General features: G+C 41.1%; 1 protein-coding gene across 1 annotated transcript in view; it reads left to right on the forward strand.

Moving 5' to 3' along the window:
- Window positions 1–14,165, forward strand: part of Babam2 (BRISC and BRCA1 A complex member 2) — a 380,906-nt gene that overhangs the window by 26,751 nt on the left and 339,990 nt on the right. The window contains exon 3 of the mRNA XM_006984821.4: window positions 4,453–4,529. Coding sequence (XP_006984883.1) covers window positions 4,453–4,529 — 77 coding nt within the window. The remainder of the gene's footprint in view (window positions 1–4,452; window positions 4,530–14,165) is intronic.

Genomic DNA, 14,165 nt, shown 5'->3' on the forward strand with positions numbered 1-14,165 from the left:
TCTGCATAAAGATCTTAACACATCTGTTGTGATATTTATATCTCTCCTTGATCATCTGATATTGATTTATTGTTTTTGTGCTGTGTTAGGGATTGAACTTAAGCTGTCGCACACACTAGGTAAACACTCTGCCCAACATGGTACTGCTTTGGGTGGCAACTTCCTGGACGTTCGAGTCTTTTGATTGTTGAGGGTGTAAAGAAATAAAACCGATTTTCCTTATGTCTTTGTCTCTCACCTTTGCTCAGCTCATGTTAATTCCAAGAGTGCCCCTGAAGAATTAAAAAGATTCTATAAGCAGATATTATCTCCAGATAACAAAGTTTTAGTTTTTCCTTTCCAGCCTTGGGCTCTCTTTCCTCCCCATGTTCTCTGTCCTGCCTAGGACCCCTAGTACAGTGGAGAATGCAGTGGTGAGAGCTGACGTCCGTGTCTCCTGGTCTCAGAGGGGAAACCATTTTGTTATTAAGTTGGATGTTAGTGTAGATTTGTTTTTTTGTAGGGGCCTCTTTATGAAAATAAAGTTATTCCTTTTTATTTTTAGTTTATAGAGATTTTTGAAAATCACGATTGTTTGATTTTATCAGTTACTCTGCACTTATTGAGATTACTCACTTTTTCCTTATTGTGTTAACGGAGGGGATCACCTGTGCCTATTAGAAAAGGATTAGCAGTCAATGAGCTTAGCATCTGTCCAAAGAAATGAAAGGTCTTTCCCTTCCTTGTTACCTTTTTTTTGAGACAGCGTCTCCATGCAGTCCTGGTTGTCCTGGAACTTGATGGGTAGATTAGGCTGGCCTCGACCTACCTGAGACAGAGATCCACTTGCCTCTGCCTCCAAGTGCTGGAATTAAAGGCATGTGCCACCATGCACTTCCTTGTTAAAGATTAAAAGTAGTATTTGAGCCTATCATTCCTAGTAGAATCACATTGCAATTTAAATCTGACTTTTGTCAGAGGAATACCAACCAACATTTTATATTCCATATTCTAAGGTCGAGTTGAGATTTATCATTTATAATGGAGATAGTACATAGAAGCTGGGAATAACAGTCGATGCCACACAAATTGGCAAACATTTTCTTGAATATTTTAATTTTGTGATACTTATAAAAACCTTCTGGGATGAGTCACTTATTTTGGTAATGGTTATTTGGAATTCTATTCTAGGAATTAAATGCATAGTTTTCTAGTAGGTTCTAAAACTACCCTTTAGATTTTAGTGATACAGAGATATACATGAGGCATGTCAAGAAAAATCATGTTACTTAGTGGATAGTCCTGTTTCCCTGGAGAGCAGTGTAGGAGGTTTACTGGAGTATACTGTTGCTACTTTCTTCTTACCAGTTCTAATTCATGTGTTTCCTTTGGGGGGGGGGGTCAAGACCTCACCTTGTGTGGTGTGATTTAGTTGACTCTATATACAATAATTGCATTAAAGGGTTGCGTCCTAGAATTGGTTCGAATGCCTTTGCATTTTGTAGATTATTTAGGTAGATGTTAAGATGTCAGCCAGTCTGGATGCCATGATCATTTTGAAACTGATTTAGTCTGAGTAAAGTTATTGATGTTCGATTTAATCCTGAAAAAAAAAAAAAACCAAAAACACTTCATTCTATAAAATGAAAAATGTGGTGAATATCAGCTAACAGTTACTCACTGCAGCGTGTGACTGGAGTTATTTACGAGGCAATTACTGGTCTTGGAGCCTATTTGATTTCACCATCACCTGTTACTGAAGGTTGCCAACGCTGAAGGCTTCCGTCTTAGCGGATGTTAAGTGTTGTCGGTGGAGCACAAACGTCATCATCACAAAAACAGGAAGCTATGTAGGAGAACATCCAAGTGGTGAATTAATCGTCAGGGTGAAGGAAACTGACACACTCCCCGGGAAGGAACCTGAAATCATCTACTTTCTGCTTCTGAGACTGCTTAAAGAACAGAAGTGGCCAAACTCATGACTTTTTTTCAGACTTTATTGAATTAAGTAGGGTTAGCCGTAAGCCAGAAAGCATGTTTTCTTGTATTTTACGTTGTCGATCACTCTGGCTTCAAACTCACAGAAATCTGCCTGCCTCTGCCTCCCAAATACTCAGATTAAAGGCACGTGCCGTCATGCCTGGCTCATTCAGCAAATTCTTATTTGCATACATGCTGGTTGAAATGCTGGCCTGTTGCACACAGTGCTCTTTCTGGATGATTTCTAACCCCAGTACACTCTGAATAACCTGTATATGTCAGTGACAATTTTTGAATTGTTTTTATTAGTATACATGAAGATTTCATCTGTGTTGGGTGCCTAGCACTGTGTTTGGTATTTTTTTTTAAATGTGTGTAACAATTACCAGCACCAAAGTCCTCCAGTTGGATTGAGAAAACAAGCCACAGTTAGAAAGCAGATACAGAGCCATTCTAGGAGTCCTGTGATTAGACAAGCCTGTAAGGGTGAGGGGTGCATGAAGCTTATGCTGAACATTTCTTGTGTAAATTGTTAACTGTGAAAGTTTCCAAAATAAAGCAATAAAAGTAGAAACAGTGGTAGACGAAAAGTACCTCTCTTGATGTTATTAAGAATTCCCACTTGAGGGCTGGCAGGGTGGCAAGGTGGGTAAAGGTGCCTGCTGCCAAACTTGACAGGAGTCCAATCCCTGGGCCTCACATGGTCGAAGGAGAGAATCAACTCCCACGATTTGTTCTCTGACCTCTACATATGTGCTACGGATACCTGAGTTCATGTGCGTGACTGCATGTGTACACACACACACACACACACACACACACACACACACACACACACAAAATGTAATTTTAGGTTAAAAAAAAAAAAGGGTTCCCGGTTGTAATTCCTATTTTCAGATTTGTAGACTTGTTCTTCCTTTCTTGGTTTTCCCATGTTAAACTTGAAAACAGCTCATTTCCAGTTTTTGGAGATGAAGTGAAATGTATAAAAGATACTTTTTTACAGCACAGGTCTTTATCCAAAAGTTATTTTTCTTTTGCCATAGCTGTATTTAGTCCAGTGCCCAAATTCAGTTCATCCGTTTTCATCTAGAGGAGGCTTATTGAGCAGTGCTCTGCGCATTAGGAACACCAGGCAAATGGACAGCCAGAGTCCACAGTCTGTTGGTATTTCAGTTCCAGTGAGGATGAAACGGTAATCAATAAGCCAGAGACAAGTACAGGAAGACAGAGCATCCTTAGTGATAGGAAGGAAAAAAAGCCAGGGTGTTGTGATAAAGCAGGTGCTGCTCCACACTGGAAAATCAAGGGAGCTCTCTGGAGGCGATGAAATCAAAGCCTGAGTAGCATGGAGGGCCAATCAAAGTCCTGGGATACAAAGTCCTGGGATACGCAGTTCAGGCAGGGAACAGCCCATGCAAAGACACACAAGCAAGAATAGGCTGCTACACCTAAGGAGGATGCCTGGGCCATGCAGATGGCCACAGCAAACAGGACAAGAACAGCAAAGATGATGATAATCAGTAAGCAAGAGACAGATAGTTCAGGGGCCTCCGAGTGGTGGCATTTGAGTTTGTTTTTCCACGAGGTGCAAAGGAGGATTGTAATCACAAGAGTCCTGTTTTTGAACCAACTCCATGGTTTTCAAAGATTGCTGCCTCTACAGAATAGAACAAATAATGTGGGAAATAAAATGAGAAAGTTGGGCATGGCTTCACTGACCTGGAATCCACCTGGAGTTCCTCCATTGACCTCCTGTGAGTATTTTATTCAATTAAGAGATCAGGGCTGTGTTAATGCATTTGAAGCTCTGACTTGTAAGGTCCTAAGATACCTTACAAAATTAATACGTATGAAAAGCAGAGGCCATTGTCCAACCTTGTAAAGTCATAGATTTCTAAACTCCCCAGTGTGGAGACCTGGCTGACTGGCTCATTCCCATCTTTTGCATTTGCATTTTATCTGAAATCAAGTACCACGCTTTGTGCTTTCCTGCAGATGAATGGTACAGTGTGCCAGATCGAGAGAAAGCATCGTACCTTTGAAGAAAGAAAGAAAACCATCTGCCACTAGAGAAAGGCCAAAAGTGGGCTCTTTTTTGTATGAACAGAGTGAAAGCTAAGAATCTATGTTTAAAATATGACCATAAAATGTCTCTGCGTTTACAGTTCTTGGCACCAAGGACTGGAGACCTGTTTTGGATGATATACATGATTTTAAAAGTCAAGATAGACTTCTTTTCGAGAGGTACTTGAAGTACTTGGTGTTTGTTCTTAGAAGGCATAGAAGTTTTATTGTGAGATCCATAATTTGTCTCAGAGTAAGGCTCGTTTATTGTCTTAGACTTCATGACCAGTAAAGGCTTTCATTTTCTTCTTTAAGCCTTTTACGTATTAAACATTACTTTTTATTTACTTTATTAAGTGTCATAAATATGTGGGCTTTTCAATTTTGTTCTTAAAAATCTTTTTCCCCCCCTCTGGATTTCTTAAGCTGTACATCATTGACTCCTGGACCCAACTGTGACCGCTTCAAACTGCACATACCGTATGCTGGAGAGACATTAAAATGTGAGTAAACGATGATTATTTTATTGAAAATATAGATCCAGAGTTAATTATTGAAGGTTGTGGTTTAGTTTTTATTTCCGGCTGTTCAGAGCGATTTCTGATACTGCCCACTAGCAGTTACCGTTTCGTTATCTGCCATCCGGTTCTGGTTGTGTTCAAAGTGAGGCAGCTGGCCGGGATTACGACGCAGTGGAATAGGCCCGCGTAGAAACTCTTAGTTTTGAGGCTAGCACAACAGTGCTTATGTATTTTTTTCTTCTTGGAGGGAGCTCTAAGATAATACCTCAATAAAGAGGCTCATTGCTTTGTGCCTGCAAGATGGTTATGTGGGTAAAGGCGCCTCCCATCAATCCTGACTGCCTGAGTTCGATTCCTGGCTCCACATGGCAGAGAGAACTGAGTCCTGCAGGTTGTCTTCTGATTTACACATGTGTGCTGTCCGCCCCCCCCCCCCCAATCTCTCCAAGACTCTGGGCACAGACTCTGTGTGTCAACATGCTATGGCCTTTATAGCAAGGGTTAGAAATGGAAATGGCCTTCAAGAATCAGACTGATAGTATAAACCAGGAAAGCAGACTAAGTGTGGCAGCTTGGGATGCCCTGTCTCTTGAAGAAACTGCTTCTATTGACTCAGAAGGTAGACATCAGAAATTTTACATGATTTTTCTCTGAAAATCAGTTTTAGATGTTGGCTGCTTTTCCAAAATTAAGGACATAATGTTGTTCTTCAGATTAAACTGAATACTTGGGAAGAGTGGCCTGAGTTTCTGTACTGTGTGCATCCAGCGCTGCCTGGGCCACATCTGCAGCATCTGTCTATGCTGCGTAGCCTCTCTGTCACCAGCACAGCGCTGAAGCTCTCGCCTCCTGTGAAGGTGGTAATAGCTCTGCTTTGTCACTGTCAGTAATTACACCCGGCATTTTCTCTCTGAAACCTATTCTTGTGAACAGGGAATTCAGAGCTATCTGTTCTTAACAGAAGAGGAATACAAAAATGTGGGTCTTAGCGATCAGATGGATGCGTGAGGGAGATAGCACAGGCCGTCAAGTGCTTTCAAGGTCAAGGGACCGGACCTCACTGAAAAAGCTGGGCAGGGACACGTGTATAATCCCAGGGTTGGAGACAGAGGTGCATAGATCCCGGGGCTTCTGGTCAGTTGGCTTAGCTTACTTGGCAAGTAGCAGGCCAGTGAGGGACCAAGTCTCCGGAAACGAAGTGGATGGCGCCTGAGGAGTGATACCTGAAGTCGTCCTCTGGCCCCCACGGGCACTTGAGTGTTTGTGCACACACACACACACACACACACACACACACACACACACACACACACACGATGGGATGGGTGGATAAACTGTTTTTTGTACTATTGACTGTGTGTTCTATCCTCATTATCCAGGAAGTACCACAATTCTCTAGAATTGCTTTGTATTAATTTACCAAAATCAACATTAAATGAGAAACTTGGGACAAGGTGGCATTTTTACTTATTTATTTTTTCCAAGACAGGGTTTCTCTGTGTAGCCCTAGCTGTCCTGGAACTCGCTCTGTAGCCCAGGCTGGCCTCGAACTCACAGAGATCCGCCTGGCTCTGCCTCCCGAGTGCTGGGATTAAAGGCGTGCGCCACCAGCACTACAAGGTGACCTGTTAACCTTGCATTATTAGATCATTCTCAGGAAACCACAAAAGCATAAGAAAATTTTGCCTGTGTGAAGTAGCGACAGGACTAGACTGCTACTTTTTTTTTTTTTTTCAGAAGGAAATTATTACCTAAATTGAAAAGAAATGATCCAGGAAGTCAGTCGTGTGCAGGAAATGGAGAGTGCCGAGCAGAGAGGAAGCACTGGTCTTCTGCCCCACACTTCCTCCCACTCCCGTGTTCTGAGGAAACCATCAGAATGTTAAGAAATGGTTTCAGTTTAGTTCTTCTGAGGATTCCCATCTCTCTCAGTAATATGCCTTTGCCTGTTTCCTGACTGGCCAGCTTTCGATGTTATCTTTTGACTTCCTGCCCTGATAGAGAGGCATTAGCCTATTTTCACGGTCCCCTTATCTCTCTCTTCCTCTTTAATGTAAGTACATCATCATTATTGGTTCCTGTGTCATCTGCCTTGTAGCTTAAAACTTTGAAACTTGGTACTTTTTTCTCATTCTAGGGATCAAACTCAGGGCCTTACAAAGGCTAGAGAAAAGCTTTTCCACAGGTCAACATCCATAGCACCCCCCCCCATTTTCTTCACCCCCTCAGGGTCACTTTAAATACTGCATCATACGATTAAATGAACAGTCCCAAAAATTCTTGGTAAGTGCGTGACTCAGCCTTGCTATCAGCTAGGATGATCTCTGTGCAGTAGTGATGAATGCTTCGTTTATCTGGATTCCCATGAACCACAGATAATGTCTTTTGGCTTCACACTTCACAGGATAGGAATATTAGTTTCTGCTTCTTTCTTGTTTCCTGCACTGCTTTCTCTTGTTTTCTGTTTTTTTTTTCCTTTGCATTTTCAAGATTAATTTGTTGTCTATAATTGTCTCCAGGGCATTATTCACAAATTGCCCAATGACTCTATGGGCCTGCTCTGTAACAAAAAGCACCTGCATTTGTTACCCTTAGATTTTACCTTGTTTTGTAGGCCTGTGTATTAAAGATTCTATATACGACTGGATGATTTCTTAGGACGCAGGTCACTTGCTTAGGTTACTGGAACCCAGACTCAAATAACCTCAAATAGCCCAGGCTGGCTTGTTCCTCCCTTGTCTGCTCTGCCTTTCCTACATCTCTGGCCAATGATTTTATCATCCCCATTTCAGTTAGGTGTCTTACTTAAGAGCTCTTTCTTCCTCTGTTCCTCTTTCAGATGTCTTCTTATGCAGTATCTGTTACAGTCTTTCAACGAACAAAAGTTATAGATAAAAAAAAATGCTTTGGGACCGGTGAGATGATTCAGCAGGTAAAGATGCCTGCTGACAATCCTCGGGACCTACTTGGTGGAAGCTGAGAGCGCTTCTGGTTTTCTTTCTGTTGCTGTGATAAAACACTCTGACCAAAAGCCCTCCTGGATCAGTTAATAATCAAGAGTGCCTGTAGGGCAGTCTGTTCTAGGCAAGTCCTCAATCAAGGCTTTCCTCTCCAAGGACTTGAGGCTGCAGTTCAAACTAAGCAGGGGGTTGGAGAGATGGCTCAGCAGTTAAGAACACAAATCGTTCTTGGAGAGGATGCGAATTCAGTCCCTAGAACCAATCAGGCAGCTCACAACTGTCTGTCCAGCCCCGTGAGATCTGGTTCTTTGTTTTGGACTGTGCAGGCAGGCACCTGCACACGTGTACATATACTTACACATATGTATAGTTGCAATTGAAAATAAGGTAAATCTTTAGAACAAGATGAAACAAACAAACAAAAAAACAACTACTCAGTTCAAGAACTGACTCCCACAAGTTGTCCTCAGACCTCCAAATGCATGCCACATGCACACACAATCACACACACACACACACACACACACACACACACACACACACACACACACATAAATGTAACAAAAGTAAAAAATATTTTTTTTCTTGCTTTTTGCTTTTTGAGACTGGATTTCTCTGTGCTGTAGCCCTGGCTGTCCTGGAACTCTCCCTGTAGACCAGACTAGCATTGAACTCACAGAAATCTACCTCTGCCACCTGAGTGCTAGAATTAAAGGCATGTTGTACAACCTCCCAGCAAGTGAAAAAAATTTTTTTAAATGTTTTCTTTTTACCACCATTATTTTGATATCTGCAGGGAGCATATTTTATATCATCATTTCTTTTCCTGTTATTCTAGAGCAGTGGTTCTCAGTCTTCCTAATGCTGTGACCCTTTAATACAGTTCCTCATGTTGTGGTGACCCCCAACCATAAGATTATTTTGTTGGTACTTCATAACTGGAATTTTGCTACTGTTATCATAACTGTAATTTTACTACTGTTATGAGTTGTAATGTAACTATCTGTGTTTTCCAATGGTCTTAGGCAAATCCCGTGAAAGGGTCATTCGACCCCCCACAGGGATTGTGACCCACAGGTTGAGAATCACTGGTCTATAGACTTTCCTCAAATAAAAACTGTCATGTATATTTAAGGTAGAAAAAAATACTGTGTAGAGCTTCTGGATAGTTGAGCAGGACTCATGAAGTGTGCAAGTGTATGGTGGGGGGACCCCTGAGTGTCCTATTTTGAACTTTAGCTATCATCAAAATAGTTTTTTCAAAAGTGAACTTCCTGTGTGGTTTCTTTTTTTCTGGGAGTACACACTTGGCCAGCGTCAGGCAGGAAGGTGTGTGGACTACTATTCTCCAAGGGACTTTTATTTAATCTTCTGTTCATGGCCCTGTGTCTCATTCTCTCGTCTCCACACACTGGATATCTGGAAGGACAGTGGCTTCTTTTCCATCAATCGTGTTCTCAGATTACTGCGAGAGGCAGCAAGGGGCGCTCCGTCCTTCGAGAGGCGGCGAGTGCTCTTTCCTGTCAAGCAGTTTCCGTCTGTAGTCTGTCTTCCAGAAACTTGTTGGGATCTCAGCTGCTGATTGCTATTTTCTTCTCTTCGGCTGTTCCTTTCTCTTGTTTTATATTTTTTATCTATTTTTTTAAACTATTAATGGAGGGGGGGGGTTAGAAGGAAGAATAAATAAATATATAGTCAGCCTAGAGTGTTTTTAAGTGTGTGAATTTATCATGTTATACTATGATATATTTGCTGAGATCCCGTATTTCCTCATTACGGTAAAATTTTCACACAAAACCTGGTATTCGTCATATATTAGGTGTATTCTATCAAACTATTGTTTGATGTCATTATACACTAAAAACTTATTTAGCCTATAGTATTCTCTGTAATAAATGATATTAAATCATTAAATGATAAATAATAAATGTTGGAGAAATCTTAATACTAAGATCCCCGTCTTAAGCAGCCCACAGCCAAATAAATGGGAAGAAATTATTGGCCATGAAAACTTATTTATGTGAGTTCATTGAATTAGAGGGATGAACTTTTTTCTTTCTGAAATTGTGTGTGTGTGTGTGTGTGTGTGTGCGCGCGCGTGCGTGCGCGCGCGCTTCATGTGTATATACGTGTTCGCTTGTATGTGCATATGGAGATCAGAAGTTGGTATCAGGTGTCTTCCTCAGTCACTCTTTACCTTGGCTTGTTTGTTTGATTTTTGGGACAGGGTCTCACTCTGGCTGTCCTGAGACTCATTGTATAGACCAGGGCTGGCCTTGAACTCATAGAGATCTGCCTGCCTCTGCCTCTGAGTGTTGGAACTAAAGGCGTGCGCCACCATGCCTGGCTACCTTTGTTCTTTGAGACAAGGTTTTTCACTGCAGGTGGAACTCACCGATTTGGTCAAGCTGACTAGCAGTGAGTCTGGTGATCTGTGTGTCTGTCTTCCCAGCTCTGATATCACGCATGGATGTGTACTGTTGCACCTGGCTTCTTATGTGACTTCTGGGGATTCAAACTCAGTCTTCCTGTTTGAGTGGCAAGCACTTCATGGACTGGGCCATTTCCCAAGCTCCTTCTTTCTGAAATTGTTGACTTTCTGTCGAAAACCTTCAGAGGGATGTTGGCAAAATGCTTAGGTTCAGTGTTAGAGCCAGGGTGTGGCAGCAGGTACTGGGCTAGCAGATTTCTGTAGAAGCCTTGAGGACGATGGGATTATGAGTTAGTTACTTCTAGACTTTAGAAAGGTAGGGTTTAAGGTGCCATCTTGTCTCTTCCTTGAAAACCTATTCTAATTCTCAAATTTGTATCCCATGGAGTAGCCTACTGCTTCTGTCTAGAGTTCCAGACAAAAGCCTCTGTAAGTTTAGGGATGGGAGTTCTTTTTCCTTATTTTTATTTTTAAGATTAATTTTTGATATGTCTCTGTGTGGGTGTGCACCTGTGAGTCCAGGTGCCCTCAGGGGCCAGATGTGTCAGATTGCCCCTGGAGCTGAGTTACAGGTGCTTGGGTGGGAGCTGTCTGACATGGGAGCTGGGATCCTCTGCAAGGCCTTGTGCATTGTTGACTGCTGTACCATCTCTCTAGCCCTGGGAAGTTATTTTTCTAAGATCTGGTGACGATGTAGTGGACATCAAAAATAAACGAAATCAACTACATAAATTATGGTGGGTAAGCCTTCCCTTAGTTTAGAAAATCAAAACCAGTGTACCCTTTGAACATGTAGTTAATCCTCAAATAAAGAATGGTTGGAGCCATCATTACTGATCAAGATTGAGTACATGGGTGGATACATGAGGTCATGAATCATAGTGCTCAGATGTGTGTTGGTCACAGTGTTAGAGAGAATACGGTATTCTGTTCCTTGTGTCTGCCTTGTACCAGCAGACACTCGGTCTCTACAGGTTATTTATTATACAAGGAATTGCTTATCGGAGCACTGCTGCTTTTCCCACTTGCAAACATAATTTGTTTCTGTCAGTGCTTCCAAGAACAAGGTTTTTTTGTTTTGAATGATATTTAGGCCATGGCCATTAAGCTTCCTTTCTTTGTAACTTAACTGAAAACTATTTCCATATTAATTCTGTTTATAATATTAAAAAAAATTCAGTTGTGTGTGTGTGTGTGTGTGTGTGTGTGTGTGTGTGTGTGTGTGTGTGTGTGTCTCCATGGTCTTGCACTTGCTATGGTGTGCATGTGGAGGTCAGAGTACAGACAACCTTTGGGCGTTGTTCTTGCCTTCCATTGTGTTGGGCCTGAGGATTGAACCTAGGTCCTCAGACTCAGTGACTTTCACCCCTGTACGCTTTCTTGCTAGCCCATCTGCTACAGGCTCTCACAAACCCTGCCAGGAGGTTTGAGTTGTGGGGAGCTGATAGCGGTAGGAATGTGGACCAGTTAGATCTTGCATTAACGTCAGTAGTTATGGAAGTTCCATTCTGTGTGTAACTTGAAAATCATGGAAGGGGGTTTCCTGGGTTCATCTGTTATAAAGAACGAGTCATTTGTGGTAGCCATGAATTTTTAAAGAATCAGTTCTTTCCTCTTAGAGTAAGATTTTGCAGGCTTATTCTCATTTTTTCCCCTCTCTTTCTCCACTCCCTTCCTCTATTTTAGGTTTTATTATTTCTTATACTTTTCTTTTTTGTTTCTTTTTGAGACAAGATTTCACTTTGTAGTCTATACTGTCCTGCAACTCACTATGTAGCCCAGGCTAGTCTTAAGCTCTCCGTGATCTCTCTACCTTTGCCTCTAGAGTGCAAGGATTACAGGTATGAGCCGCCCCCTTAGCTTCTTTTAACTTTTTAAGTCGTTCTTTTATTTTGCTTAACGTCTTTTTGTAAGGATGGAGACTTAGCATATGTTCCTATTGAGCACTTTGGAACTTTATCTTTATTATGGCTAAGAGATGTATTGTCATAGTGGTTAATTATTACAAGGTTTGTCATTAAATTCAACTTTTTGCAGCCTATATAATATTTATCTTTAGATAAACAAATACTGTTTTCATCAACAAACTCTTCAATAAGCTTAGTTTGCTCAAGTAAATATAGATATTTGTGAGTTTCTATAGTTTTACAGTCTTTGGAAAGCAGCTATGACCATAAACTTATAGAAGCTTTTCACTTTTTTAAAAAAAATATTTTATGTGTATGAATATTTTGTCTTCATGTATGTCTGTGCACCGTGTACGTGTCTAGTACCTATAGAGGCCAGAAGTGGGCATTGGATCCCATGGCATCAGAGCCACTATGTGGCCACTGGGAATCGAACCTGGGTCCTCTGGAAGAGCAGCTAGGCTCTTAACCCTGAGCATCTTCCCAGCCTGAAGCTCTTTGCTTTAAAAATTAAACCTAAAGTGAAACTTAAGCTGATGGTAAGAGATAAGTGACTGAGAGTAGATTTAGATTCCACTGTATGGTGAGTAGTAGGCAAATCTTTTCTTTCTTACCCCTGCCCCCAGCAAAGGGTAATGGCAAACTCAGTGCTTTTTCAGACTTAAAACATCTGTATAAATAACTTCTTTAAAGCTTTACATTAAATTTTATTGAAAACTTGTTGTATGTTCTTTCAAATACAATTTTAGCCAAGGCTAATTCAAAGTATTTGGGGTTTATAGTAATTTATTTTGTAAGTTTAAACTCAGTGAACAGAGCCCGCTTTGTTTACTTAATTGTACCTTCAGCTCCCTGCACAGTAGAGGTGTTCTCTTATTATACTGTGGAAGGAGTAGGTAGAATGCATGCATGGATACATGAGTCTGGGAATCTTAGTGCTCAGATGTGTCTTGGTCTCAGTGTTAAAGAGAATACGGTATTCTGTTCCATGTGTCTGTCTTGTACCAGCAGACACTCGGTCTCTACAGGTTATTTATTATACAAGGAATTGTTAACTGGAGCCCTGCCCCTAACAATTCAGAAAACAGAAAGGCATGCACAGTACTTTGAAGACTGGGAGTCTGAACCCATTTCATATTTATATATTTCATTTCACTCTGTCCCCTGAAATCAGATTAACGAAAATAGGATGCAACTAAAATTTGTATGTCAGAATAGTCTACGTATTAGAAAACAGTACTTAGAGAAATCGGTTTCACCCGTGAACAAAGGGAACTTGTTAATGAAAGGCAAAGGAGATTTGCACATCTTGGTGGCCTCATGAACTGATTCCTAAAGAAGTGCTCACACTCACAATTCAATAACTGAAATAAAGGGGTGGCAGAGGATCGCAGTGCGTTAGTTAGGATGCTATTGTTTCTGCAGTTCTTTTAACGTGAGGAACAACTGCTGGCTGGTGGAAGCGTTGCCAGTTTATGTAAGAAATTATTGAAAGTTGTCCAAGGACGGCGATATTAATTAAAGAGAAGCCCTTGAACTTGACAGTTGTAGATGACACAGATCATACTTGCACAGGAGTGGAAATGTGCTTCTTGAGGATGTGAGGAAAGTGTGTTGAAGTCTGAAGACCCTCCTGAAGTGGTAGAAGTCTCTCAGCTACAGGAGAAGCCATAGATGGGCCAGGGATTTGTTATGAACATAGGTTTATACATAGAGACATCCCAGTCATTCTGCATGGCCTTTAGTTCTAGGAGTAATTATTGGATTATTTGAGTGGGAGAGGGAGGGAGGGCAGCAAAGGAGATAGAATGAGAGAGTGCGTGTGGATACCCACACTGTTTATATAGGAGTATGCTTTTGCTCGTGTATTATTTCCAATCTCTGACATTTAGAGAAGCTTAATAAGTGTTTGTGGAATGAACCAATTATATTCTTTCTCTGGATCTAGCAATGATGAGATTTGATGAGCAAGTGACAGACCTTAATTCAGCAAGCCCTTTGAATCATATTGTTTATGCCACTATGAAGAGAAATTATTGAAATATTGTAAGGTATATTGAGCAAGTCTGTGGCTAGGGAATCAGCTTGCTAATATGGGTTTCAAATTTGAAATTATCTTTTGTTTGAAATTTTTGTATTTCATACCAACAGTTTATGTTAATCAGGGACTGTTTGGTTATAAGGAATCCATTGGAACCAAAATAAATGAAAGGATTTGTTTATTTGTCTTTATAAGGAATCAAGTGAATTTTATGGTGCCCAAGGGCAGGGAGGAGGGCAAGGCCTTCGTGGGACTGGAAAAAGGCACTGGAATGTGGTA

This window comes from Peromyscus maniculatus, chromosome 22 (genome assembly GCF_049852395.1).
Source record: "Peromyscus maniculatus bairdii isolate BWxNUB_F1_BW_parent chromosome 22, HU_Pman_BW_mat_3.1, whole genome shotgun sequence".
Taxonomy (NCBI): domain Eukaryota; kingdom Metazoa; phylum Chordata; class Mammalia; order Rodentia; family Cricetidae; genus Peromyscus; species Peromyscus maniculatus.